General features: G+C 39.2%; 3 protein-coding genes across 10 annotated transcripts in view; 2 read left to right on the forward strand and 1 right to left on the reverse strand.

The window, feature by feature from the left end:
* On the forward strand, window positions 1-9,800 carry LOC145935287 (uncharacterized). Of its 3 annotated transcripts, XR_014425192.1 has the most exons (11): window positions 1-20; window positions 190-226; window positions 2,360-2,608; window positions 2,696-2,855; window positions 2,928-3,040; window positions 3,124-3,255; window positions 3,345-3,552; window positions 3,622-3,766; window positions 3,975-4,089; window positions 4,176-4,508; window positions 9,662-9,800. XR_014425192.1 is itself a non-coding variant. In XM_083036460.1 (10 exons), the coding sequence occupies exons 1-10, from the start codon at window positions 16-18 to the stop codon at window positions 4,329-4,331; spliced, it is 1,320 nt and encodes a 439-aa protein (XP_082892586.1). In that variant the 5' UTR covers window positions 1-15; the 3' UTR covers window positions 4,332-8,202. The 3 variants fall into 3 exon arrangements, 2 of the variants coding, with proteins under 2 accessions (XP_082892586.1, XP_082892587.1); XM_083036460.1 differs by lacking the exon at window positions 9,662-9,800 and having other exon boundaries at window positions 4,176-8,202; XM_083036461.1 differs by lacking the exons at window positions 1-20; window positions 190-226; window positions 9,662-9,800 and adding an exon at window positions 2,006-2,244 and having other exon boundaries at window positions 4,176-8,202.
* LOC145935289 (transmembrane protein 53) overlaps window positions 8,418-26,560 on the reverse strand; it is a 24,510-nt gene continuing 6,367 nt past the window's right edge. Inside the window, exons 2-6 of one of the 2 annotated variants that reach the window (XM_083036462.1) lie at window positions 11,700-11,935; window positions 11,164-11,371; window positions 10,624-10,776; window positions 10,256-10,378; window positions 8,418-9,936 (exon numbers count right to left, since the gene is read on the reverse strand). In XM_083036462.1, coding sequence (XP_082892588.1) covers window positions 9,658-9,936; window positions 10,256-10,378; window positions 10,624-10,776; window positions 11,164-11,371; window positions 11,700-11,914 — 978 coding nt within the window. In that variant the 5' untranslated portion in view covers window positions 11,915-11,935 and the 3' untranslated portion in view covers window positions 8,418-9,657. Of the gene's footprint in view, window positions 9,937-10,255; window positions 10,379-10,623; window positions 10,777-11,163; window positions 11,372-11,699; window positions 12,071-26,560 lie in introns of those variants that run through there. The other variant, XM_083036463.1, reaches the window with a different exon arrangement.
* Window positions 9,819-26,560, forward strand: part of LOC145935286 (uncharacterized) — a 26,955-nt gene continuing 10,213 nt past the window's right edge. For 2 of the 5 annotated variants that reach the window (XR_014425191.1, XM_083036456.1), the window contains exons 1-8: window positions 13,201-13,312; window positions 18,188-18,293; window positions 19,004-19,200; window positions 19,510-20,566; window positions 21,023-21,279; window positions 21,594-21,860; window positions 22,222-22,401; window positions 25,587-25,712. Coding sequence is in view for 4 of the 5 variants with exons in the window: in XM_083036456.1 (XP_082892582.1) it covers window positions 13,234-13,312; window positions 18,188-18,293; window positions 19,004-19,200; window positions 19,510-20,566; window positions 21,023-21,279; window positions 21,594-21,860; window positions 22,222-22,401; window positions 25,587-25,712 (2,269 nt within the window). In the remaining variant the exon portion in view is untranslated. Of the gene's footprint in view, window positions 9,955-11,289; window positions 11,412-13,087; window positions 13,313-18,187; window positions 18,294-19,003; window positions 19,201-19,509; window positions 20,567-21,022; window positions 21,280-21,593; window positions 21,861-22,221; window positions 22,402-25,586; window positions 25,713-26,560 lie in introns of those variants that run through there. The other 3 variants (XM_083036457.1, XM_083036458.1, XM_083036459.1) reach the window with 3 other exon arrangements.

A 26,560-nucleotide genomic window follows, 5' to 3' on the forward strand; every position in this document is an offset into this window, starting at 1 on the left:
AACGACGGAGCAACCATGCGGTAAGCAGATTATAATTGAAAGAAATTTATATAATATTATATAAATATCTAAATAAATATATAATCTATATAATTATATATATATATATATTATATAATTTTATATAAATTTATTGTTTAAATTTTTATTTTGTATATACATATAATTTGTGTTTTTTATATGTTATAGATCAACGCTTTGTACTATAAAACTCCGCACCGTATCGGTGAGTGTATTGCATGTATACATATGTATATGTATAATATTACCTGGTATATGTAGATTAATCGCCAGAAATTAATTAGAGCGCAATTCCGACAAAGGAATTAAGAAATTATATGTTAACTTTATATTTAAAAAAAGATTAAAGAAAATATGTTAACTTTTTCTTTAAACTTTAAAACAATGAAATACTTAAAAAAATATATGACAAGCAAATAAAAGTGTTAAATATTTTTGTTTCTTTTGTTTATGTACAATTACATATTCATGAACACGATTTCTGGTGATTAATTCTGTGTTATATATTAAAATATACAAATATTGTGCCATTATGAAATGGCTCACTCTAGAAACTAATTTCTGTTTGGCCCCGAAAAATTCGCAAAAACATAATACAATATTGAAATATATACTGAAAATTTAAAAATAAAACAAAATGGTTTCGTATAAAAGAGTTGTTGATGTACAAGATCAAATCTCCAAGAATGCTCTCTAAGAAAGTTTCAAACCTCAATCAAATTTAAGAGAGAGCAATATTTTTATTTAATAATTAGTTTTTAAAAGTAATTTTTAGGTAATTAATAATTAATTAAAAATAAATTTGTTTAAAAAGTTTATTTAATGATTTGAAGCATTTTACAGTCAAATTCTATTTTTTTTCCGCTCAAAAGTGCGTGTAATATTTCTTCGATATTTTTATAACATACTTTATTGAAATCGAAGTCTGCTTGAACTAAGTATGAAATTTTTGTATAATTTTAGAATTTATTAGCCATCTAGAAAAAATATTAATCAAATTTAAACAAACTTTCTATAAAAATATTATTCTTTTTTGCATAAAATCAAATGGCGCGCGCTTGTGTAGTTTTAGTATACATAAATTCTCTCTCTCTCTTCCTTGTTATAATAAATATTTAATTATACGTATAATAGATGATGATCATTAATCTGATTTACCACAATCGTTAATGCATTTTAATGCATACTGTGTAATTATCACTTTCTATTCTCCGTTGCTTGTAACTATTATAAAAAATATTTTGGCGATTGAATTAATATAATATAACACATATCTTTATTATTAATCTCTATTAGAATTAATATAAACACACATTTCTAACACACAACCAGTCATTTACTTGTAGAATATAATCGCAGTGAGCAGGAACGAGAAATGGGCGTTGAAAACATGACGTCGCGTCGTTTCGACACCTTCGTCATATAGATTGTAAAAAGTTATCGCGAGAATATGTTTCGGCAAGAGGCGAGTCAAGCGATGAAATTAAAATTCGAATTTCGCGCCCTTCCGGGAAATATATTCGAAAGATGTTCCGGTCTGAAATAGTTTTCAATAGCTAGCTTTTCGATATTAGGAGAGCACGATGGAAATTGAGAGTAGAAGTGAGAGACGAATAATTTCGCGACGATAGCGTGATTTTTAAGATGCAATTTTGTGCTTCATTAATATTATATTTAATTTCTAATTATCGAACTTTTCACGGATGCATTCACGCAAAGTCGATTATTTGACTGTCGATGAAAATTGTCGGACGGGAATTGCATGCTTTCTGAGAACCGGAAACGGATAGATTACTAAGGGAATACGATTGGATGAGAGGTGAAGCGAGTCGAAGTAAGTTGCGAATTCAAATATTTGCTACATTTACGATATTAGGGGAGCATGATTCGGCGGAAGTAACGCGAATTAAATTGCCAAAGTGGCGCAAACAGAGGCGCCAGCTATGACGTATGACGTGAACCAGATGTTATGGTTGCGCAAGCATGCGTGTTGGTTGACACGTCGAATTGTGTCAATTTACTCGTGTCTCGCTGCGTCGCTCGCGCTAATATGACTTTAAATCGCGATTCCTAACATTAACGCGACGCGTTTATCAGCGTCGTCGCGATCCCGATTTTATCTCGATCGTTTCGCAGCTGCAGACACGTCAACGTACGTAAAATACGGCCTTTCGTTTCACGACACCGCGAAGAGGTTAGAATTTCTTTGGCTGCGTCAACTGGGTAGGTCCTCTCTCTTTCCCTCTCTCTTCCTTATATTTTTTTCATTTCTCGTCTACGTGCGTACTGGATTAATTTGAATTAACGCGCAACCGATTACGATAATCGAACCGAATAGTGGTGCGATGTGGTGATCTTTTCCAACCCGGATTCGAGAAGAACGTGGAGCGTGGAAATGGCCAAATTCAGGATGTTGCCGCGCACGTCGCGCATCGTGGCACTCTGTTCCGCCGCGAATTTCATAAACGCCGCGGACAGGGTAATCATGCCGATCGCCATCGTCCCCATGACCGACGAATTCAAGTGGAATCTGTACTGGCAGGGATGGATACTGTCGGCGTTCGCCTTTGGATATTTCACCAGTCAGGTAGATCGATCCGCGTTCTGTATCATCGTCCTGAAAATCTAACATTTGTATAATATATACATATGTGTCATTTTGTTTTTCAAACAGATCATCGGTGCAAGTACAGCGAGTCGTTTTGGCTGCAAAACGGTACTCATGTTGGCGGTCTTGTTGTGGTCTATTAGCACAGTTGTCACACCCTTGCTGGCACAGTCTGTGCCGTTACTCATAGTCTGCAGGGTGATTTTAGGACTCGGAGAAGGATTGGGTAAGATTGAAAGAAATTAATTAGAAATAGCATGACTTTGTAGAATAAGATTTAATATTACGTTGTTTACAGGCCTACCTGTGATATTTCACTTATTCGCACATAATGTTCCTGTGGAAGAGAGGTCGCGCGCTTTTGGTTATCTTGTAGCTGCTGGTTCCGTCGGTCAAGTGGTCGCTTCTGTCGTAAGTCTAATCATACTTTTTGATATATATTTTATACAAAGAAGAATTATATTTCAGAAAGTATACAGTTTTTTTTTTTATAGATATGTCCACACTTGGCGTGGCAAACTGGATTTTATCTGTTTGGAACGATAGGTATTCTATGGACTTTGTTATGGCTGATGCTATATCAAGAAACTAACTCTCAAGACGAGATACCATTATTTGTTCCTAAGGTAAACATTTCTTTCTGTGATATTTATAATTATTCTGCATTCATATATAATAATTAACTTATAATAATTAATTAAATTATAATAAACAGGTAGCTCAGAATAGAAGTTTACGTTGGACCGAGTTTATTGCTCATTGGCCGTTGTGGGCTTTATATATAGCACACTTTGCAATGAACTGGAGTAATTATATAATAATGCAATGGCTGCCAACGTACTTGGCAAGAAACTTATCTGCAAACAAGGAGAGCATCAGTTTGACAGCACTTCCTTACATTGTCAATTCTCTCGTTGGTATTGGTGAGTAAAATTGTATCCTCTTATTTTATACTTTAATATACATTTAAAAAAACAACTTTTCTTTCATAGTTGCGGGCCACAGTGCTGACACTTTGATACAAAAGCGATGGTCCGTTTTATCCGTTAGAAGATTGATGACCAATATAGGCCTAATAGGACCTGGCGCATTCCTATTAGCTTTCTGTGCTGTGGACGATTTGCTTGCAGCAGTGGTGTATGTACAACAATTACTATATTATATTGTGTGCCTTCTTAACATTCTTTTTCTTAATAACAGCTTTTATGTAAATTGTGTATGAATTAGTTCAACCTAACCAGCAACTAGTCAAGATTAAAAAAAGTTTAATTCGTTTTATTATCTACAAATAGTTAATATAGTATTATTTACAAAAGTTTTATTATATCCACATATTATTTTACAGTTTTGTTTCGATATCTATGGGCCTTTGCGCATGCAATTCTGCTGGACACCTAAGTAATCACGCGGATATAGCTCCGAATCATGCGGGAATTACATTTGCAGTTTCAAATACAATTGTAAGTATTATTTTTTATTATCTATATTAAAAATCAATTGCTGCATAGATGATTATTGTCTGTATTATATATATTTTGATTCGTAGGCAACAGTACCTGGAATTTTATGCGGTCCGCTAACGGCCGAATTAGTGACTGCCTCGCACGGTTGGTGGATGCCAGTTTTCGTGCTAGCGGCAGCGATCAATTTCACCGGGGCTATAATATACCAAAGCCACAGCTCGGCACTTCCAGTGTTGTGATATGCTCTTAGCCAGCAATTATACATCGTTAATGAGAGAAGAATAGTCAAGTGTTTGGAGAAATGCATATTTACATTAAGACCATTGTAAAATGTTTCTCAGTCTTGCAACTGTGAACGATTTCAACGAGTGCGATGCATGGACTGGTCATGGCATATTGGACGAAAACATATCAAGGTGCTTTATTTATATTTATATTATATTAAATCTTATCATTTTCTGAAGTGTGATTTTGACAAATAGTGCCATAGTCTGATGAACAGAGAATGGAGTTGCTTTGAAGAATTAATTGAGAAATATGTGGAAGATACGCTTATATATTTATAAAACTATAATTGCGCATTTTAATTTATACATGTACTCTATTAATTAAGAATTAGCAGAAAGCATTTTGTGATATGTTCTGATGAAGAGCGTAAATTTTAATTTTGCAGTGTGTTAGGGGACATAAAATGTATATTCTATAAAACATAAGACTGTACATATAAAAAAAATTTAACTCTTTCATATTTATATATTATTTATATTATTTAAAGGACATAGAAGAGATACGATATATTCGCCATATGTTGACAAAAAAAAACTGAGAAATAACAAAATTTATGAAATGGTCAAATTACAAAATTTAAAATATAATTTAAAAATATTTTGAAAAGTATGAAAGAGATATCTGATTATACAGCAGACACATACACGGATATATTATAAAGATAAATTCTTTTTCAAGTATTCCGATTGCAATATTTGCGACAATTTGTCTCTCGATAAATTTTTCTCTAAAACATTTAATCCCATTTTAATAAAGGCGTTATCTGAGCAACTTGCTAGGTTTGATTGTCTCGAAACACCGATAGATTTCGTATTTTTTGTTGGTCGAATGTCGTTCTTATATGATTCTGTGTTTTCAAGGAATGTATTATCATGAATTCTTTTATCGTCTTGAATAGTATCAACATGGCATGTTACTTGCGTAGTATTAGTCGCGATATTTGAGCAAGGAAAATTTTTATCCCTTTCGCTAGCGCAATCCTCCGAATTATAGGCGTCGTCATATTTTTCGAAATTTTCAAATAATCCGTGCGATTCAATATTGTGACTCGCAAGAATGTCTGCAATATTGCTTGCTGATGATTTTATATCTTCAAAACGCTCTTTTTCCTTTTTTTCTTCGATATCGCGCGATTTATAAATATTGTCGCTATAATTTTGCAAATACTTTTCAATAGAGGATTTAATCTTCATCCTCGTCTTGCTGTCATCTTTAAACGCCAATTCCATTGTATCTGTAGTTGTATCTTGTTTTTTATCGCAGGTATTCAAAGCAGTTGTACTCAGTGATGCAATATCATTATCAATATTATGCCCGTGTGCGTTAGTATGTATAGATCGATTTTTCACGATACGTTTTGAAGGAAATGTATTTTTCGTCAGTTGTTTATTTTCCGTAGTTTCGTCGAATCGTATCTTCGCTATATCCTTACCGATCATTTCGGTATCGAAATTTTTCAGATGAGACATTTCCGATTCGATCGACGCTTTTCTCTTGGGAAAAATTATACTACGCACAATTTCGGCTTCTTCCTTTAAACTCGGTTTGCTGGCTGTCTTGAGGATATTCGTCGCGCTTTTACGCAAGTAATAATTCGCCTTGGGATCCATATAGCGTTTCTGAATTTTATCTACTTCACACGTCATCTCTTCCAATATTTCGTATACTTTTTTCGTATGAACATTGCCGATGCAATCTTTACCCCTCGTCCAATTTCTTTCCGCTCGTAACGTTTGCCAAGCTGACTTTACCTTTTCCACTTCATGATTTATGTCACTTGGCTCGTCTGAAGCATACATGATAATATAACTTTGAGATTTATGATGATATATAATAAATCAAAATAAAGTAAAGAGAGAGAGAGAATTATTGGATATGAGCAAAATAATGGAAAGCAATTTACATTCATCGTTAAATTGTTTACTCAATATCTTCGCCGGATTCTCTTTGCCAAGTATTGGCAAGCAAGTATTCTGGGTAGGATTTGTTGCATTCCAATCTGAATAATCCTTTACGAAATCAGTACGCGAATTCAATTCCGGCAAGACAGCAGACGGCTTTCGTTTCACGAATTTTCCATTTTCTGCATTATTACTTGAATTGGCGAATAACGTAATATCTATATAGATTAATATAATAAATATGAATATAATATTGAAAACGGTGTCAAATGAGTTTCGCGATTCAAATAATTTTCCACAATGTTATTAAAAATATCAACAAATTAAATAATTAACATTAAAATACTTTCACTCTGAAAAATGTATTTGAATCAATTATGTAAATCGTAACATGTTGGATTTGAGAGTTTAAACAGGAATATTCAGTATTGATATGCAAAGTGAGATTGAATGTATAATTAATTTCGCACCTGTTCTCTCACAAGGTAATTTTTGTTCAAAATTACTCGTAGATCGTAAACAAGTCTGCGACGTTAATGGATTTAATTGTTCGGTATTGGCGAATGGATTAAATTCGTAGACGAAATTGCTCGTTGCTGGAATTCTTTTTATAGGATTCGCACGTAATTTTTTGCCCTGTTTCGTTATATTTTCTGCAACCTATTTTGAAAACATTTTTTTATCAGCATTGATTGATAAATCAAGAGAGCTTTTTATTTAGAAGATTTTTAATAATAAAGTTTTTAGCTAAAAAATAATTAAGAGGCAAACATAATTTTTTAACAAATCGAAAGAGACGTACAATATCGTGTTTTGGTTGTGTTGTCTTGATTTTATTTTTAATAGCTTCGATTTGCGATTTTTGATTAGGATTGCTATTGAATTTATTGCCTTGAGGATCCAGATTGCTTTTGGTTTGATCGCCGTGTGCTTTAAAATCTCGCGAGAGTTCCGAACATTTTTGCTTATCAATTTTAGCAAGACGTGCTCTGCATAAATTTTAGGGATGTTAACGTAAAAACTAATATGCATTTTACTTTTAGCGAAAATAAGTGGAAAGATAATAATTTTTACTTTACGTAAACATCTGTACAATTATATTTTTCGAAACATTGTTTATTTTTATCATTGTCGAACGCAGGATCTTTAGATTCAGCCGTTTTTTCAGTTTTTCTTCGACGTGATTTTCTAAAGCTGTTAAAAATTATTGTCATACATTTATATATATTACGTTTTGAATGTGTAGGATTTTCTTGTACTCACTTTGTTGCAGTTAATTTGCCTTTTGATTTGACCACATGTTCCGGTAATGTCTCTTCTTGTTGTTTTTCTTGTTTTGTTTTCTCTACAAAGACACTTAAGGCGTTGATTCTGTTATACTCTTCACAATTTTGTCCTTTGAAATAGATAAAGTTTAGATTCGTCGCGACAAAAAAAAAATTAACACGTAATCAGATGATTCGAAGTTTTGACTCTCATTCGATTTTAAAATCGATGAGCTTTATAAGCTCTTTCTGAATTTTGAGGTATTATTTTTTGAACCGCAACACGCGTTTTCGCTTGTAAGTAAGTTCAGGACCAAGCGATGCTTGGATGAAAATCATAAGTTTATGGATTGTGTGTTGCTCATTGATAATAACCTTTTTAACTTGACGTTTGATGATGAGAAAAAATATTAAAATCGATATTTGATAAAAAAAACAAAACACTGAAATATACAATCGATATAAGAGAGTGAATACGTAACATATAAAAGAGAAAATAAGACTCTGTATGTATTTATCAGTCTTTATTCATATAACTCTAATCCGACAGATCAAAATATATTTATATTATTTATATTATTTATATGTATATGTATAGAGATGTGTATATTTTAACGAGAGATACTCTAATACAACTATACTCTCGAGCATCGAGATTCCCGAAAGATTATCACTGATACACGATTCAGGACACGAAAGAAGAATTCTTTATTTTTTTTTCCCCCGAGTCTCGATATTGAGTGCTATCATGTACTCGGATCGTAAATTGCGAAAGCTAAATCAAGTCCAGCTCGATTCTTTTGTGCGGGTTCTCTTATTTGCGTAGGAAAGAGTAAAAGCGATAACATTGCGTTGCACGGATTTTCTGCGAGCGCATCCCCCAGAAACCTGTTCAAATCTTTAACGCGCTCTCATTTTAGCCGAAGAAAAATACGCGTCCCCATCTCCACAAACGAGATTCATTATCCGGACCATTCATTATGCGAGATGCGTAAAACGAATGCATTCGTGTCTACGAGCCTCTACTCAAAAGTAACGATCGCTCGGACACGCGGTGGCGGAAGTAACGAAAAAAATAAAGATACAAAGAGAAAGAATCAAGCTGAGACGGACAATAATTTAAAGGAAACTGAGGCAAAGGAGAGAGGACGCAGTATCGGTTCTCTTTGCGAAAAATTGCGGAATTTTGACAAGGCTCACGATGCCGCAAACAGTGCAATAATTATTCATATAGGCATCTCGTTTCTCATCCGCTAAAAATTATATCCAGATTATAATACGGCACTGTATCTCGACAGTTTGATCAATCAAATAGGAAATTAGATTATACGTGACATTCAAGCTGCATAAAAAATATAATTGTCGCAATAAATGTATATTGATATAAATTAAAATAAGTTTCGGATAAAAATCTTTATATTATTTTAATTGTATTCTTACGTCGAAATACAATTACATTTAAATACAACAGAATTAATAGAATTAACAGTACTTTAAAAAACTTACGCCACCGTGTGTTGTATATGTATGCATTCTCGCTTGGTTCATGAAAAATCCGCGTTTTTCATTTCAATAGATTTTACTCAAAAATAATAATCCACCTTCGTATAAAATAGCTCTATGCATCAACAGACGTAGCACCGTTTTCAGCATCTCGGACATCGCCTCGTTACCATATAAAATGAGAATCGCGAGAAATTTATCCGCGTAACTTTGCAATTCCTAAATCTTCGAAAACTGCTTTCAAAATTTTTGAAAGAATTTTCTCTTCCCTTTTCAATTTTGTCCATTTAATCAATCTCATTCATTTTTTTTTAATTTTCTCATCAATTTATCTTTCAACTTTAATAAAAAAAAGTTAACTCTCCTAATTGATTAAAAATCGAATCAATTTGAAGAATCGAAGATCAGGAGATCGTAATTACGGATTCCACGCGATTTCTTCCATTTTCACACGCACTTTGTAGATTCTCTTTACAAAATGTATACATAAGAATTGTAATTAATAGAGATCCTCTCTCCTTTGCACCCGCGAGACCTGCGCCGTCTCCAGCGCGATACTCCACATAGCGGGTGACTATTCTATCTAATAATAGCGTCTCTCGATTCTTCTAGTTCTGCTGCTTGGTGGCCTCGTGGGGCAGGACGACGCGCTTGATGAGGCCCGGGGCCGCGTTGTAGCTCTGGGAACCGCGATCGTCGCCGTGAACGTCCATCAGGCTCCTCGAGGGACTCGGCGAGGTCAGGCATTCGTGGATGAAGCTGCATACGGTGTTGACGTAGACGTCGCGGTAAGTCGCATAGTGCTTGACATGCGGCGAATTGGTGAACAGGACCAGCTGCACGTTCACGCCTCGTTCAGCTCGCCGGCTGGCGAACTTCTCGACGTCCTGAACGACAGAATTCAGGTATGTGTGAGATTTAAAACATTATATTTGAAAACGTAGGTTTATAGTGGCAGAGTAATGTATAATCTGTTGCTAAAGCAATTGCGTTGACCTCCCTTGCAATAAGAGATTTTTTCTCGTTGCATCCAGGATGTTTGATAAGACCGAAATCTTTACACGAAAAAGAATACATTTTTGGGTCCTCCTTTTGCCCCAACTTTTCTTATATTTCAAAAAAACATATTAAAAGATATAAATGTAAAAATAAGTATAAAAATTCATTACCGCGGTATTATTGAGATAAAAACGAAACGCAACTCACAGACGCCGGAATCAGGGTATCGCTGTTGGAGTACAGGAACAGTTGAGGCCAGGAATAGGCTTCCTCGGCGAGGGCGATCGGATTTGTCGGGATGGGCGATCTACTGAATGCTTGCGCGATCACCTGACGATCATAAATTGACATATAAATTGTAAAACATCGACATAGCTCTCAAACGATTCAATCTCTATATATATATGATATATAATTCCTCATCCCTGCATGACAAACGTGCACGATATATCGAATACATTCGGAATAAAAACTATCATTTCTGACGTGATTGCTGATCTCTTGCGATGATTGCGAAACCGTGAGAGTTATACAAGTAATTTCAATACACATTTGTCACACGAATATCCATTTACCTCGAAGAACCAGAGTACGGAGAGAAAGACCGTGATGACGAATGACATCGGCAGATTCGTGAGAGAGTGACCACCGATTATCGCGCTGATCGCCTTGAAAAGGGCTGTTAATCTTCTCTCGCCGGGCGCGCTGTCGAAAATCACTCCCCTGATCTGCAAATTCACAATCAGAGACAAATTATCGTACTTTACATAATCAATTAATCGATATTTTTGCGTTATTTTTATATCGAGAGTGCGACATTAAATATTTAATTTGGTATTCATACTTGTTGCGAATAATTTAATTTCTAATAAAATCTTGTTCTTCACTTAATTTCAAGCATCGTCTTAACAAACTTGTAAATTAGTTATGTATTGTTAAAAATAGTGCAGTTGTGCTACATAGATTCGTTAAAGGAAAATCGACAGCGATCTCGTCAGAAAATATGAAACGTGTAAAATTTGGCGGGATAGGACAGTGGGTCATTTTGCACCCTCTTGTTATTGCAAGTGATACAACAAACAAACAAACAAAATTCGTATTATTGTATTTCGTACCTTGAATAACGTGTTAGCCTTTTGCATCGCGAGACTGACGTGCTGATACAGGAATGCGCCGCCGTTGCTGAAGACGTGGAAGAATATCGGATGCTCGTCCAATCGTTTGTCGGTGATCACCTGCAGCAGCCGCTTGCCGAGGTGCGGCATCTTGTCCCGGCGCCAAAAGAGACATTCCACCGGCGCCGTGTAACGCAGCGTAATGCAACTGCGAAGATGCGAAGATCGATCACTGTTTACCCGGAAACGTAAGCTTGATCCCTAACAACTCGAGAATTTTATCACGAAGAGAACGCTAAAATCATTTCGCCTCGACTCGACACATCTCTCCATTCCATTTTTTCCCAAATTATATTCCGCGATTCAGAGATACCATATGTACACGAATACTTATGGGAATACTCTCAGGATAATGTCCGGCATCCGCGCGAGACGGTATTTCCGATTTTTCTCTCTTGGGAATCTAATCGCGTCTCGTCCGGATCGTCCTCGCTCGCGAGATCGACTTGGATAAGAATACAGATCGGAAAAAATACCTCTTCTCCTCGTAGATCGCGCTATACTTGGCCAGGTATCGGTCTTGACAGCCGGCCCATCCTAGCAAGATCACGACCGGTCGCTTGTCTTCCTCGTACACGAACACGAATTCCTCCCGTTGATCCTGCCCGGTCGAGGTCAGTGTCGGATCCTTCGGAGATGGCGGAAACGACGGGAACATGATGTAATAATCCAGATCCTCCTGGTCGCTCATCTTGCCCGATTGCCGTGCCTCCTGTTCATGAGGACGAAAGGGGAGGATAGAGAAAGAGGGAGAGAGAAAGAGAGAGGAAGAGAACGCGAGCGGGGGTGAGGGGGGATGCGCCGGGCATAAACCACCTTCGCCGGGAGGGTGGTATCCCTCTACTACGGCTTGAACCCGAGCTTGCGTCGTTCGAAACGCGCGAACGCGTACCGGAGGATCGATATTCGAGGGAGCTACAGGAGCTGGCGAGGACGACGGCGCATGTGGACGTTGTAGGAGCGGATTGTAACATGTAAAAGCCGCGAGTGTGTGTACAAGTCGCATCATTCGAAAAGAGATCTGTACAAGTTTGAAAGTCTTGACGCGGTGCGAGTCAATCTTTTACGTTAATCTTTCCTTTAATTCTTTTTTTTTAATTCTCAATGTCACGAATGAATGTAAAGAGATCATTTTCGCATACTTTCTACAGGGAATTTTAAATTCCAGTTGGAATTGTACTAATATTTGGATTGATACGCGCAGATCTCTCGTATTATTAATAATTGAGAGTTTGGGATTATTCAAGGAATTAATAATATATATAGGAATTATAATTATGGATAAGAATTATATATCGCTACGCATTGAAAAAATACATAAAAATTGGAAGCTTGAGTAATAATGAAGAGAGATTTTAGTAAAATATGCATAATACTGCAGAAGATAAAAATACGTCTTTTGAAAAACAAAAATGAAGATAATAGAACGACGTAAAAAATTCATCAAACAAAGAAAGGAAGAAGCTTCAAAATTTTTTTATTTCAAAAACTGAGAATCGCAATTTTTTTCAACTTATTGTCTATATACTTTAATTTTAAATCAATTATTTCGTCAAGTAATTTCCACATAGATTAATAATTCAATCGTTTGCCGCGTTTCACTCATTTCGAAGTAATAGAAAGGAAGGGATCTGTAACAATAATAAGAATCTCCCCCAATGATAAAAGAACGCGGGCTTTCGGCGCGATTCACTCATCTTCTCCGATCTCAGATGAGTGGCGCCAACTGCGGACGACACGCGAGGTCGTAGAACGAATTGCCGTCGTGCAGGCGTCCCGCTGGACCGCTCGCAGCATCCGGGTCGCGCTGTGCGCCGCCGCCAGCCGGTCCCGCGACGCGCAAAGCGCGAGATGAGGATCGGAAAGCGATGACGCAGGGAGAGAGAGAGAGAAAGAGAGAACGTTTGAAACGCGAAATCTCTAACGAGGAACACTCAGAGCCACGCGAGCGGTCGCGCGACACGGTACGAGCACGGTTTTCAACGCGTGTCGTGTCAACGACGTCGCGTTATGTGCGTCGAGAAACGTACGAGCCACGCGAGGCTCGCTTGTGTCCTTTTGTTTCTCGTGGCAATTGTCCCGCCGCTCGGTAAGTGCATCCTTTTTTTTTTTTATTCGATCTTTGATTGATGGAGAAATAATTTTTTCGAGAAATTTGAGAATGTTTTCAATTTTTTATCGATTAAAAGTGTGTAATTTGCTATAAAATATTATTGCTATAAATAAATTGCTATAAAATATTGTTGCTATAAATATTTGCTATAAAATATTATTTATATAATCATTGAACACATTCAATTTTGCATTTGACGTCCTTATTTATTAAGTCAAGTTTTTTTATTCGTGTATATACATTGTGAGTAATTATTACGTAAATTAAATTACATGATATTAATAAATAATTTGTACGTGTGTAATAACAATTTTACTTTTAATTATTAAATTATATTTTTAAATTAAATTAATTTAATTGATTATTATACACACAAGTTAAATATTAATCAAGTTATTCCATTTGAAAATATAAAGGCATAAATTAAAGAATAATTAGTATATATAATTAATATATAAGAGTAATAATTGATTAGGTGACTTGTCTCTAGCTTTTTTAAATAATAATCAATCTCGCTTCTTGAAGCGAACAAGATTTGATTCAATCTCGGAGCAGCATGTCAGTCTGCATCTGCGTTTTAATTTATATGGCGCGTTTGAAAAATAAAGAATTAAAAAACTTTGCTCGATCTCTAGGGGCTTAAAAGACTCGAAATATTATATATTTATATAAATATTATATATTTATATAAAAGAAATATGAGATTATATGAGAATAAACAGTGCATTTAGGATACCGTATAATAATATGCAAATTTTTTAGTCTTGCGATTTTTAAACGCACACCGTACTTAATTCGCTCCTCGAAATTAGTCGACCGAGATTTCATCATCTCTAATCCCTCTTTAGTTTGTACCTTGAAAGTCTGAGAATTATTTTTTTAATCGAGTTTATCTATTATATGAGCAACTGAGCAAAACAGTAGTACTAAAAAGTAATAAAATAAGTCATGCGTATATTTTTAAGAACGGGGGAAATGAGCCTATTTGCAAAACGCACACATGTTCCTCTTTCTCTATCTCTCTCTCTCTCTCAGGATTCTTTTATCCTTTTCATAATACAAAAGAATGACAACGGAACAAAGCGCGGTACTTATTTACATTAAAAAAATCTCTCTCTCATACTTTTATTCTCTGAAACGTGAAAAAATATGTCCCATACCATTTCTTCCGCTCGATGGCTCATATCTTAAAAGTGAAAAATAGTTCGCTACATCTTCGGAGGGAAAATTCTCCGGTCGCGCGCACAGAAGAGAGAGATCTCGACGAGAAACTTCGTTTCAACCTCGGCTTTCTCGCTACGGCGAACGACTTGAAGCGCGGTCTGTTAATTTTCACGGTGCATTGTGGACCGTGCAATCACAATGAAATGCCAGTTCGCCCTCGCCATCGTCTCGACGTCTTTCTCTATAGCTTCATGTAATTAGTTTTGCCGCTGGACGCGTATTAGCAGATTTACGAATTAACATTAAACGAACTTTTCCCCTTTCTCTCGGTGTGTATGTATGAGCGTGTATATATATGTGTTTCGCTCAACACAACGGGGGAAAAAAAACAAAAAAAAACAATGAATGCCGGGTAATCTAACTTCTTAACTCGTTTACGATTTATGCGCTTGTTGGCGCGGTTGGTATATTCGCATGTAATTACGTCGTTGCATATTCTCTGCGCGAAACAGGATTAACAAAATGGCACAAGATTTACGGGATGAAACATGCATACATGTTGCTAATGTACTTTTTAGGCATTTTAATGCGTCTCATTAATAATTTAAGGGAGAGTTCTATGACGAAAATTATATGAGAAGATCTTGGATCGAGAAAAGTCTTCAACATCTTGGACCAATGTTTGAGAAAAATTTGTTCATATTTCGATAATTGTGCGACGGATATACATTTTGTACTGCATCGAATTAAGATCGCGATAATTGTAACAAGCGGAGGAACTCATAATTCTCTTCAACTCGAAATTTTATCAACGCGCGCGTGAAATATCTATAATTCCACGGCCCGTAAATATAATCTCTCCCCGGTAATCGGTTTTTCTCGCACTACTCTTTCTCTCGTAAGGCAGTCGTCAAATATCGTTCGATGAATTATTTCGCCGTGAAAAGGGAAGGAAAAAGCTTAGCGCGTAAATGTGGAATAATTATAGGAAGCGCCGTCGTTCTCTTCATCGATCGCCAACCCCGGTCGGAGGAATATATTCTTTAGAGAGGGATATTTATCCTTTACGCGAGAGAGGGTAAAGTCCTTTCTATAGTCGGGCTTGCGCTGCCGGAAATTCATCTCGTTCGATTGGCGATGCAACGTTGTACCGGAGGTAATCTCGTCTCCCAAGCGTCGTGTGTCATGAGCGAAAATTGACAAGGGATCAACCCCGACGAAGAGGGGGGTACTAGGTTCCGTGCATTAGCGCAATACAAGTTGATGGAGAAATTCCCTCGTGACGTTCAGGGCTTATCGTGCTTGCAGGTGAACGATAAGTGGCGTTCGCCAGGTGTCGCGGCAAATTCCGGAGAACCGAGCCCCCTGAAGCGATCATTGATCCCGGAATTATTCCGGGCGCGTCGATTATCCGTCCTGAATCCGAAATTAGGCCGCCGTCTCGTCTCGTCTCGTCACTCGCTCGCGATTATCGAATCACTCTGCGAGAAAAATGGATCGGAAATATACATCTCTCCGGAGAAATTCAATTCCGTGTGGAGAAAATAATAATCCACCCCCGGACACACGAGGCGCTCTTCCTACCCCGCTTGACTTCGGCTTTCGACTGATGTTGATATTTCGGCGAAATGCAAATTTAAAGGTGATGATCCGTGAATATTACACAGACGCGGAATGTCGCGGGGCTGCTGCTGGGAGCGGCAAATGAAAAATTACCGGCGCGCACGTGCGCGACTACGACACGTCCTCCGAAATATCCTCATTTATTCACAAGAGCGCTAGCGTATAAATGATATATAATGCATCAACATGCTAGTTTTGTCCGCGGTGGCGCGAAAATAGAGATGAAATATTCAAGTGTTATCTCGATTGCTCGTGTGAAACTGTCAAAGATCGAAACTCCGTTTTCTGTCAAAGGCGAGAAGAGAGAAGTAGATGCTTCTCGCAAATCGCGGATGAATCGACTTTCTTCGGTCGCGTTAATCGGTCGAAAAGATCAAGTCGAAACGTAGAGCTGCGGTTTATCGTCAATTGAATATTATACGAACATCGTTTACCGTTGATTGAATTTAATTAAACTTTTGCGACAGGATTTTCCCACTCTCTACTTGGCCAGAACTATTACGATAGAGAAACGAACGAATTACTCTCCGCTGCCTACGGCGAAGCTTAATTGCTTCTGCCAGTTCTCTTTTCTCTCTCTCTCTCTCTCTCTCTCTCTCTCTCCCTCCCTTTGTGTCTTGTCGCACACATTCTGTTCTTTTATATTTCCGGTAAACCGTTGTGCGGAAGAAACAATCGATTTATAAATAGGGCTTTTCAAAGTGATAATTGCGAACGCACCCCCCCTAAAAAGAGAATAGATACGCTAAAATACGTTATTGCAAATACCTGGTAATAGAAGAATAATAAACTTTGTCATTTAATTGTTTTCCCTATTTAAATGTACATTATGCGTACTTTACATTAAATGGCACTACAGTGAGTTATTATTGCATAATTAAATATTGAAATTAAATGTGGGAGAAGGGGAAGAGGGCATTTAAATTGCAAAAATTAGTGCATAAATTATTAATAATAGAGAGAGAAAGCTTTTCAAAAAGTAAATTAGAATGTACAAATATATGTTTAAATATATAGACGAAATACTCGCGATCGTTGAATCGTTTTGTGAGATATAATCTTTTTTTCTTAAAATATCTTTGGTTTCTTGAGCGAGTACTCGACAGTCTCTCGTGTTCCTTACAGTTTCGCATAAAGTGGCAATGAGGAAAATCGATTATCGCCGGATTATATACCAATTGCCACTTGATATCGCTTAGAGATTAATCGAAGATGCTACTCACGATGGGCTACCTTCGGCGAAACGGGGGAGGAAAATAGCGCCCGGGTCTCGCTTCTTCTTCGAATTGAGATCCTTCGCGAAAGTTTCGAGTATAATCCACAAAACTTTTCCGGGCATCCGGACAGGCATCTCTTCGTTAGCGAGATTCATTTGCCGCCCGAGAGAGGAGAATGGAAGAAAAAAATTACGAGTCTATTAAGAAAAAAATTTGTATTCCAGTAAGACGCGAATTCTTTTACCCGTGGAAGTTTCTTCGTATAAACGTATATAAAGAGACGCTCGCCGCATTCTCGGACATTGTAAAAACTTAAAGACTTTAAGAAGTCATCGAAAGAACACTCCCGAAAATTTAAAGACGTCCCTCCCCTTTGGAAAGCTCTTATTCTCCCTCTCTCCTGTCGTCGAGATCGTCCTTTTCCGGTTTCTTTCTTCCGTTCCCTCTCGTCTCTCGACTCGATTCTATCGCCGTCTTCGCGCGTTAAAAGAAATTTCCATATCGGCGACTTCGCGTCTCGTCTGGCCGAGAACGAACGCTTCGCTCGACGAAGCGAAATGACAGTCCGGGACCGATGACTTCCGCGCGGTTCCGTGTGCCGGAGTTTCATTGTAGTAGGTAACAGTCGAAGTTTCCCGACCCACTCGCGGCCAAGTGCGCGACTCCGGCAAACTTCACAATGGAACTTCCGCATTTTCGCCTCGCTGCCTGCAACGCCCGCGGAGATGCAGTTACGGGAAGAGTCTTCTCCCCCTTCCTCCCCCTTTCTCCGTCCCATTCTCACCCCTATTGCCCGTATCGGTTGCCGCGACCCAATCGGCTTAAGGTCGAATCCGCTCGTTTACAGGACTCTGCCAAAATGCCGGAACACGCGGTACATTCGGGGACAGGAGGAGATCGGATCTTTCCGGCGACGAGCCGGAAAGCGCTCTGGAAACCCATCGGCAGTATAGGTAAAGTATATCGATATCGACCTGAGGTCTCCTCGACCGTATAAAATGTACCGCTTCTCTCTCGCTGGATCTCTCCTTCCGAACACGTAACGCGATGAAGGAGAGCCAGTTCACGCGAGAGTAATACGAGAAACGAGATTCTTTGCAAAGATCCACCGGATCTCTCTTTCTCTCTCTCTCTCTCTCTCTCTCAATTCGATGACATATGCTTTGTCACATGTAAACCCCGCATCGGTTCGGTCGAATGGATACGGAGATGTCAGGGAATATCTTTAATAGAATTACACTGTAATTATACCCCCGTTGTAATTATAGGATCAAAGGTTCATCATAATGGTTATAGGATCAAAGTAACGTTCATTTGGATCTGACCTGATCAATAATAATCACGTAATGTTTGCGAAGAAGAATACGATTGTCGATAAAATTATTTTTTATATACACTTATATTTATATCGCCCTTTGATTGCTAACTGTAGTATTAGACTAAAATTGTTAACGTGTAAAGACACGTTTATAGAAAAAATAGTTTGATCCTTAAAAAAATAAATTTTTTAAGAGAGCGATTTGAAACGCATTTTCGATCACGCGAGCACGATTCTCTTTGTACTCTTCGATGATTTATTTAGCGGATCTATTTAGCAGTATCTTCTTTAGAGCTCTTGTTTCTCGCGAGAACAAAGATGCTTAGAGCTATTGTTATCTATTAGCCGGGACGCGTCTTCTGAGGGAATGGAGATACTCGAGAAACACAGAAGGATGCTCTCGTCGCGAGGTGTTATCAAGGAGCCGGGGGGGATGGAGATGGAAACGAGAGCGCGGACCCGCGGCGATGAAGGCAACAAATATCTCCATTGGCCGGAAAATGGTGCAAAAATTCTGCTTCTTCGGCGAAACGTAAATGTCAGTGAGTAAAATCGCGTCTTCCTAATAATGAAAAACACATTACGAAGGAGTAGACGAAGACTAAACGAAAATATATTTCGAGCGAGATATGATTTCTCTACACCGAAGTGTCTTCCGGTGTTATTCCGGAAATTTTTTCTCCTTACGCAAATATGCGCGCTCGCGTTATTCTTACGAATTTTGATATATTTCGCATGTTTAAACAGAGAAATAGTAGAAATTTAAACGATAAAAAATTGCATCGATCGATTATAATCATCCGTCATACGCGCGTACTTCAATTTATCTGCTTTTGCTACATTCCCTTCAGCAAGCTTGAGTAAACAACAAGAGGGCAACTTTGGAAGCCGAACGCGCAAGAAACGTCGTCGAGGTAAATCTTCCGATATCGAGGATCGCGTTACCGAGGACATTACCGAGGACAGTCGCGAGAACGAGATATCGGATCAATCGTCGCGAAGGAGGAACGACCCTTTTTCAAAGTCAAGGCCGAGGAGTCGGGAAGCGCGAAAGTCCCGTGCGGAACGACGAAGACGGAAAAAGAAGGACAGGAAGGGACGTAACAGAGGAGGCGGGAAGAGCCCGCGACAAAACGACAAGCGACAGGACGTCGAGGATCGCTCGTCGAGCTTGGGAAAATCATCGAACGTCACCGGCGATCATTCGACCTCGTTGACGGAGGTTGTCGACGAAGGTACGACAACGCCATCGAGTCTCCGACATCACTCGACGCTCGAGATGGCGACTAAGAGGCTAACAAGAACGACGCCTCCTCGTCGCGGTTCTTACATGGTGGCCGACACGGTGGAGAGAGAATTCTCCAAACAGCTCGAGATGGAGATTTCCAAGTTCGCGTCGAAGGACTCGTCGATTCTGGACGACGGTATCTTCGATGACTCTCCGAAGAAATCGACCGGACGTGACAATGTCGAGTCGACGAGCGAGGACGACGAGAAAAGCGCCGACGAGGACCTCGTCGTCCCTCCGTCGAGCGGTAAAATTGATTTCGGGAACTCGCGTTACGACGCCGAGAGGATGCTGGGCTACTCGAGGAGCAAGGAGGACCTGCCGATCCTGGATTTGGAGAACGAGGTGCTGGAGAGGACCCTGAAGGACTATAACGCGTACATGAAGCTGAAGCCAAGCTACGACCGACGATCCTTCCCATCGTCGATTTCTCCTCGCACCTTCGGCTCTCATCTGCCGAGAAAGCCGATAATTAATTCGGACGAGAGCGACGACGAAGAAACAGGCACTGAAGTCACGACGTCCTCGACGCAGGAGGGCACGAATGGGGACTTATCTTGCATAAACGGGACGTTCCTACCGGCGCCTCTATCCCGCCACGCTCTGATCAAATATGTAAAGTAAGTGCTTCTCTTCCTATCCCCTTATCTTCTGTCATTCGTAATTCAATGCACGGGATAATCTTGGCATCACCGATTTACACGGCTTTATATATATACGACACGTGATCTACATTTTGATTTCAATAATTGAATACCGCGAGCGTTTTCGAATCGAATACTTCGTATTTTTTTTTTTTTTATCGGAACATCGATGACGTTAAATACGTTTTATTTAATTATTGAGATTGTAATAATGATCGGCGGAGGAATTTAATCAAAGCGAGATTTATTTGAAAATTGCACCGGCAAACTCTCTCTCTCTCTCTTTCTCTTCCCTTTGCAAAAATCACGAGAATCGTAATAAAAACGCGTTTATCTTCCCCGTCCCCGTTAATGCGAAATTTGCATAAAATAGGATTTTATCGTAAAAATAGCTCCCTTAATTCCGCTCGTTTTCGTCGCAATTATATAAAGGTCCTCGACCCCGGGGCACGAGTATTTGGAAGCCGATTACGAGTGTGTGCCAGGCTACCGTATGGCATCTTCCTCGAGCCGATTAGTCTGCAGGAGCCGTCAGTGGCTCGGACAGGTGCCAAAGTGCGAGATCAAGCAAAACCCAGACCGGGTATGCGCCGAGGCTTCCTGCGAGCACGATTGCAACGAAATTAACGGCCGTCCCGTCTGTTCCTGCTACGAGGGATTCAGATTGCTGGACGACAACAAATGCGTCGGTAAGTGATGATGCATCGCTAGCGCGAATTATTATTAACGAACGGGTTTTTTTTTTTTTTTTTTTCTCTGAAAATTTTTCCCGCGATTTGCGCGAAATATTTATATACCTAGACATTTTTATTCCGACCATCAGTTCGTAATTTTCGCACTTTAATTTTCACGCAGTATTTTCATTTCGCTCTTTATATACCTTTTAATTTAATTCATCTTTTCCATAAAATGCGCGTCAGAGTTTTATTATTCGCAAATATATCTACGAGATGTGTGTATTAATGCGCGTGGAGTAAAAATCATCGTTATTTATTGCCATCAGACATCAACGAATGTTTACTGAACAACGGCCGCGGTCCTTGCCAGGACACCTGCCGAAATCTCATGGGAGGATACAAATGTTCCTGCGAGGGTCTGCCGGACGCATCCCTGGCCGCCGACAATCACACGTGCGAGCGTGACAGGCACACGGGTCCGTGCAGCGTCAACAATGCCGGATGCTCCCACACGTGTTTGTCGACGATGGGTCGGGTATTCTGCCTCTGCCCCGACGGCTTCATCCTCGAGGACGACTGGAAGACTTGTCAGGGTAAGTAATTCGATTGGACGCGATTTGATTTTGTAAGAAGATTTCGCTTATTAATTTAACTCACCCTCTCTTTCTCTCGGCGAAATATCTCAAAGATATTGATTTTTTTGTCTGACAAAATATAATTTAATTTCAACGGTACATATCTCTCCCTCGACGCGAAATGACCTACGCGATTTATATGACGTTTTACGCGATCGAAACGAAAATAAATCTTGGTGACATATCGACGCTCCGCGTGCGATGCACTTAGTTGAGATGCGAATATTCGCGGCATGTCACTCGGCGCGACATTTTTCTGTAACGAAAAAGCATTTTCGCGGGACGAGCGTTTTTGACAAATGACAATCATTTCCCGTAGATGTGGACGAGTGCTCGGTGCCGGATCTTCAGACGGAGTTTTGTCGCTACGGCTGCATCAACACCCCGGGTTCCTATCGATGCGCGCGACCTATGGAGCTGAAGGATCGGCCAATTTTGGAGAGGCTGTCCATCACTTGCCTGCCGGGTTACGAACAGACTTCCTACAGGACGTGCATCGGTGAGTCGACTAATTTGGAAATTTCAATTTTCTCTCGTCCCTATATAGAATATAAATTATAATAAAGTTCCCGCGTCTCGTCGATGTATGTTAATCTATTATGCTCGAGACAAGTCGAAAGGATTGAAAAGCAATTCTCAAACTGTTGATAGCAAATCAATAACGACGGCAGCTTTGCGATAATTTCAAACTCGTTGCGCGTCCGATTCTCGTTAAAAGCTGTATTATTAGAATAATGAGGTTTCTCCGAGTTTTACGCGAGACTGCATATCCCTGCATACATCCCTGAATTTATTGTTGGATGATGCAGATGTAGTATATTCGAATTAGAACGCACGAACGAATCCGCATAAATTTTTAGCACGGTTGCTCGAATCACAAGTAAGTTAAACTAATATAAATTCCTATCTTCTATATAAGCTCGCGTCATTTTCATCTTTTACAATAATTTGTAAACCCCATATACGCTGTACAATTTTCCAATTTCTTTATTTTTTTTTTATTATCGCGCGCGCGTATTCCACGCTCTATATATTTTTTTACTTTTTGCCTCGTAAAAGCACTCTGTGAACTCTTTTCGAGCTCTTTTCGCACCGACATCCGCGCGCCATTTAAGTTCCTTCGATCGCAAACATCCCTCTCGGACGATTCTCTCGTACGCGATTCCGGACGAAAGTGCGCGGCGGCTTTAGTATTTCCTTGAGGAAATCCGAGTTGCCTCACGTCCCTTTCTCCGGCGTGAAGCGAAGTACCGAAGAATCGTAATCTCACGGCCCCGCAAGGACGATATCTATATCACTACCGGATGCTTTTGGCCAAAGAGAGAGAATGCGAGACAGAGAGAGGGCTCTTTCTCTCTCGCCAATCGTGCATTCCTCGGGAGAGTAACCTTCTTAGAAGTCCCGTGCGGGTTTCTCTTCCTCAATACTTTCAAATATCTCGAAGCGGCTCCTCGCCGTTTGCACAAATGCAGTCCCGCTGCAATCCGTTTTGCAAGACGCGCGCAAACGCGATCGGAAAAACGCAGTGCTTTTATCGGCCTTTTATACGGGGAATGCTTTTGTGGCTTTTTCATTTTTCTCTCTCTTTTTTTTTACTTTGCGCATATCAATAATGTATAAAACAAATGGTAACAAAATTTTTACGCGTGTCTCTGTGGACGTTTATAATTGTAGACACGCTTGTACCAATTTTAATTTTGAGCGATTATTATCTAGTAGAGTATGGGTATCGAAATTTTTCCGTACGCTATTATTACGTTAAAAAAATGTAGAAAAAAAGAGATTTCGCGCAGCCTCTTTTTCGATACAATGTACAGTTCACGCCGTTGTACACCGAAGCCTCGTAACTGGCAATCCAATTTCGCGGGGCGTAAATCCGTCAATTACAATTGACGCGGTCGTGAATACCGACAGAAACATTACAGCTCCTGGTTGATACAACGTTACACAGGCGTTCACGTTCGCACGTCTGCGAATCTTATTCCACGGAAATTCAATCCATTTCCGTCTCTTTTTTCCCTCGCAACCTCGGTCGTTAAATAGCGGGGAAATGTTACGTGAACGGCATCCCACGATGATCGGCATTATCCAGTCGCATTGAAGTGGAGATGTTGCAGACCTTGCATGTATGTATGTACATTGTGTGTATGTGTGTGTAAAATATCAAAATCCGCGGCTATATTCGACGAAGGAGCAACCCGTAAAATGTACTTAGACTTGACAATCGGTAAGATGTTAAGTTTTTCTTTAAGAGACCAGAAGAGGTCTGAGATTTTTTTTAAGGAAGATAAAGGGGGATGCGCGAACGATTCCGCGAAATGTCGCGTTTATGAAAATCTCCGGTATATTCCTCGCATCAAAGCGAAATTTTAATTTTGCTCTCAAAGACCCCAACGCGCGACGCTTCGTTCCGGGAAGAAGTGGACTTTCGCGATGATCTTACAATCTCCGGAAAACTTGAAAAGAACGGCCGAGGTGTCGGCTGAAGGAGTAGTGTATACAGAGTGTGGATTTCAGGGGGAAAACTGGAGCGACGATGAAAAAAAGAAATTCTTTCCCTCGCGCGGTTCTTTTGCGAGCAAGATTTTCTCGGTACAAGGAATTCTGTCGCGGTAGTAATATTCCTCTCAAATAAGCAAATAAACCTTATCTATATATATAATATATATATGCTTGCCCATTTTCACGAGAAAATTCATATTGAATGAAAATTCATATTAAAATTCGCATTAAAATATTTACGAAATTAATGCAAAATGTGCAAGAGATAAAAAAAATGCGAATAAAAATGTTAACAAATGCTAAAGTATGAGTTTTGTTCGATGATAAATGTATTAAATCTCAATCTTGATTTTAATCAATTGTAAAAAAGAAAAAATTAATTTAACCCTTCAATTCCCTTTATATAGTCGCTTGAAGAAAAAATCTTTTATATATTTCTCTAGAAAATTTTTTTTACATGAAATTGAGAAATAATTTGATAATAGAATAATAATAATGTAATAATTTAATTTTAATTTAATCGCGTTCAGAAGATAAAAGTGTCGTCTGCGGATGACAATGGGAATTGAAGGGTTAATTCCGTAGCTGAAATTAAAAGCTTGGCATCGTACGGTCCACCCTGTATACTTCCGCGCAGATTTATACGCCGTGAAAGCAGCGAAAGTCAAGTGCTTTCTGCTATCATTGAGAGTGCTCGAGGCAATAGCGGACTCGGCCACTTCGGTCAATTTAGCGTAATCTCGCCGACGATTGAAAGACAGATCGGGGACCAAAGAAGAGCGAGATCGCCGACCAAGGAGTCATTACGGCGCGAATGAAAGAAGTCTTATAGTATATATAACACTTGAGCGTGATGTAGCGAAAACGATCGGTCTGATCTGTCAAGGGACCGTCGCGACGTTCTCGTATATAAGAAGGCGTCGAGTCCGATCCTAGATTAAAGATACAATCGCGCCGAGATGAAATTACTCGATGCAATTTCCTAATCGATTGCACAAAGTATAACGTGAGTGACTATGAAAGAAGAGAGAAATGATTCAAATTCAAAATTGTATAATAATAATAAAGATGCACTTGATGATGCATTTGTATAATTGATACGATGTATATTCTTAATATAATACTATAATAAGATTTGTCATGACGTATGAAAATCTCATCAGATTCTCTTTGTGCCTTTAGATATCAACGAGTGCGTGGTTGATAACGGCGGATGCGCAGAGGTGTGCGAGAATACAGACGGTAGCTTCTTCTGCGCTTGCGATGGGGATGAAAAAGCCCTGTCATCCGATGGAAAATCCTGCGTAGGTACGTGTTCCTTTGATAAATCACTTTCCATGCTCTGCTTATACTCGCGCAAAACATGTCGTCACATGTTGGAATATGTACAATATGTACTATGTGTGTCTATGGATGTACGATGTACAGGGTGCTTCAGCCGTTTCTCATCACGCTTTTCCCTCGTCTACGCGAGTAGACTTCCTCGGCCAATTTCAAGTCAACTTCCTTCCTCCTCCCCCATCCGACAAGTTTTCACTCAACGTCGTCCTTTTGTGTGGCAACTTCTTAACGTTCAATTATGTGTAACTTTATAAATTTCGAAGCACCGCGCATTTTTCGACGGGGTGGAATACCCCGGCATCGCGTTAGTCGCGAGGATAGCATTATGCAAAGCTGTCACGCAGGAGCGAGTTCCGCGGATGCATCAGCGCCTAGGATAGGTTCTTCCTCTCTCCGTCGCCACATTGGCGGAGTTGTAATTCCTGTCTCATGTACATATCGCATTTGATACTGTAGAAGCGACTGATGCGGCAGCTGACATACAGCACTGCGTCAATGTGGAGGATTCTGCTGCACGTACATAGATTACGCGCGGAATCTGCGCGGTTTATGAGCCAGACGTGAATGTTGGGCTCGCATTAGTGCATGCTGTCGGTTCACAAGCCAGCAGGTTGCATTTAGTGCGGAAGAACGATGAATGAGTGAATTCCTCACCGATGAATAGCCACTAAATATCCCCACGGTTTATTTCCGTCATCGTTAATTGGGATAATATTATTTTGGGTAAAAAAAACACTCCACCGCGTCTCTCATTCTACGATCAATATTCGTTATGAATAATTTAATTGGAATGACATTTGCTATTGAATTGTCAA

The sequence above is a fragment of the Prenolepis imparis genome, unplaced genomic scaffold (genome assembly GCF_030444845.1).
Source record: "Prenolepis imparis isolate NDT839.2.m4 unplaced genomic scaffold, iyPreImpa1.0 SCAF_4, whole genome shotgun sequence".
Taxonomy (NCBI): domain Eukaryota; kingdom Metazoa; phylum Arthropoda; class Insecta; order Hymenoptera; family Formicidae; genus Prenolepis; species Prenolepis imparis.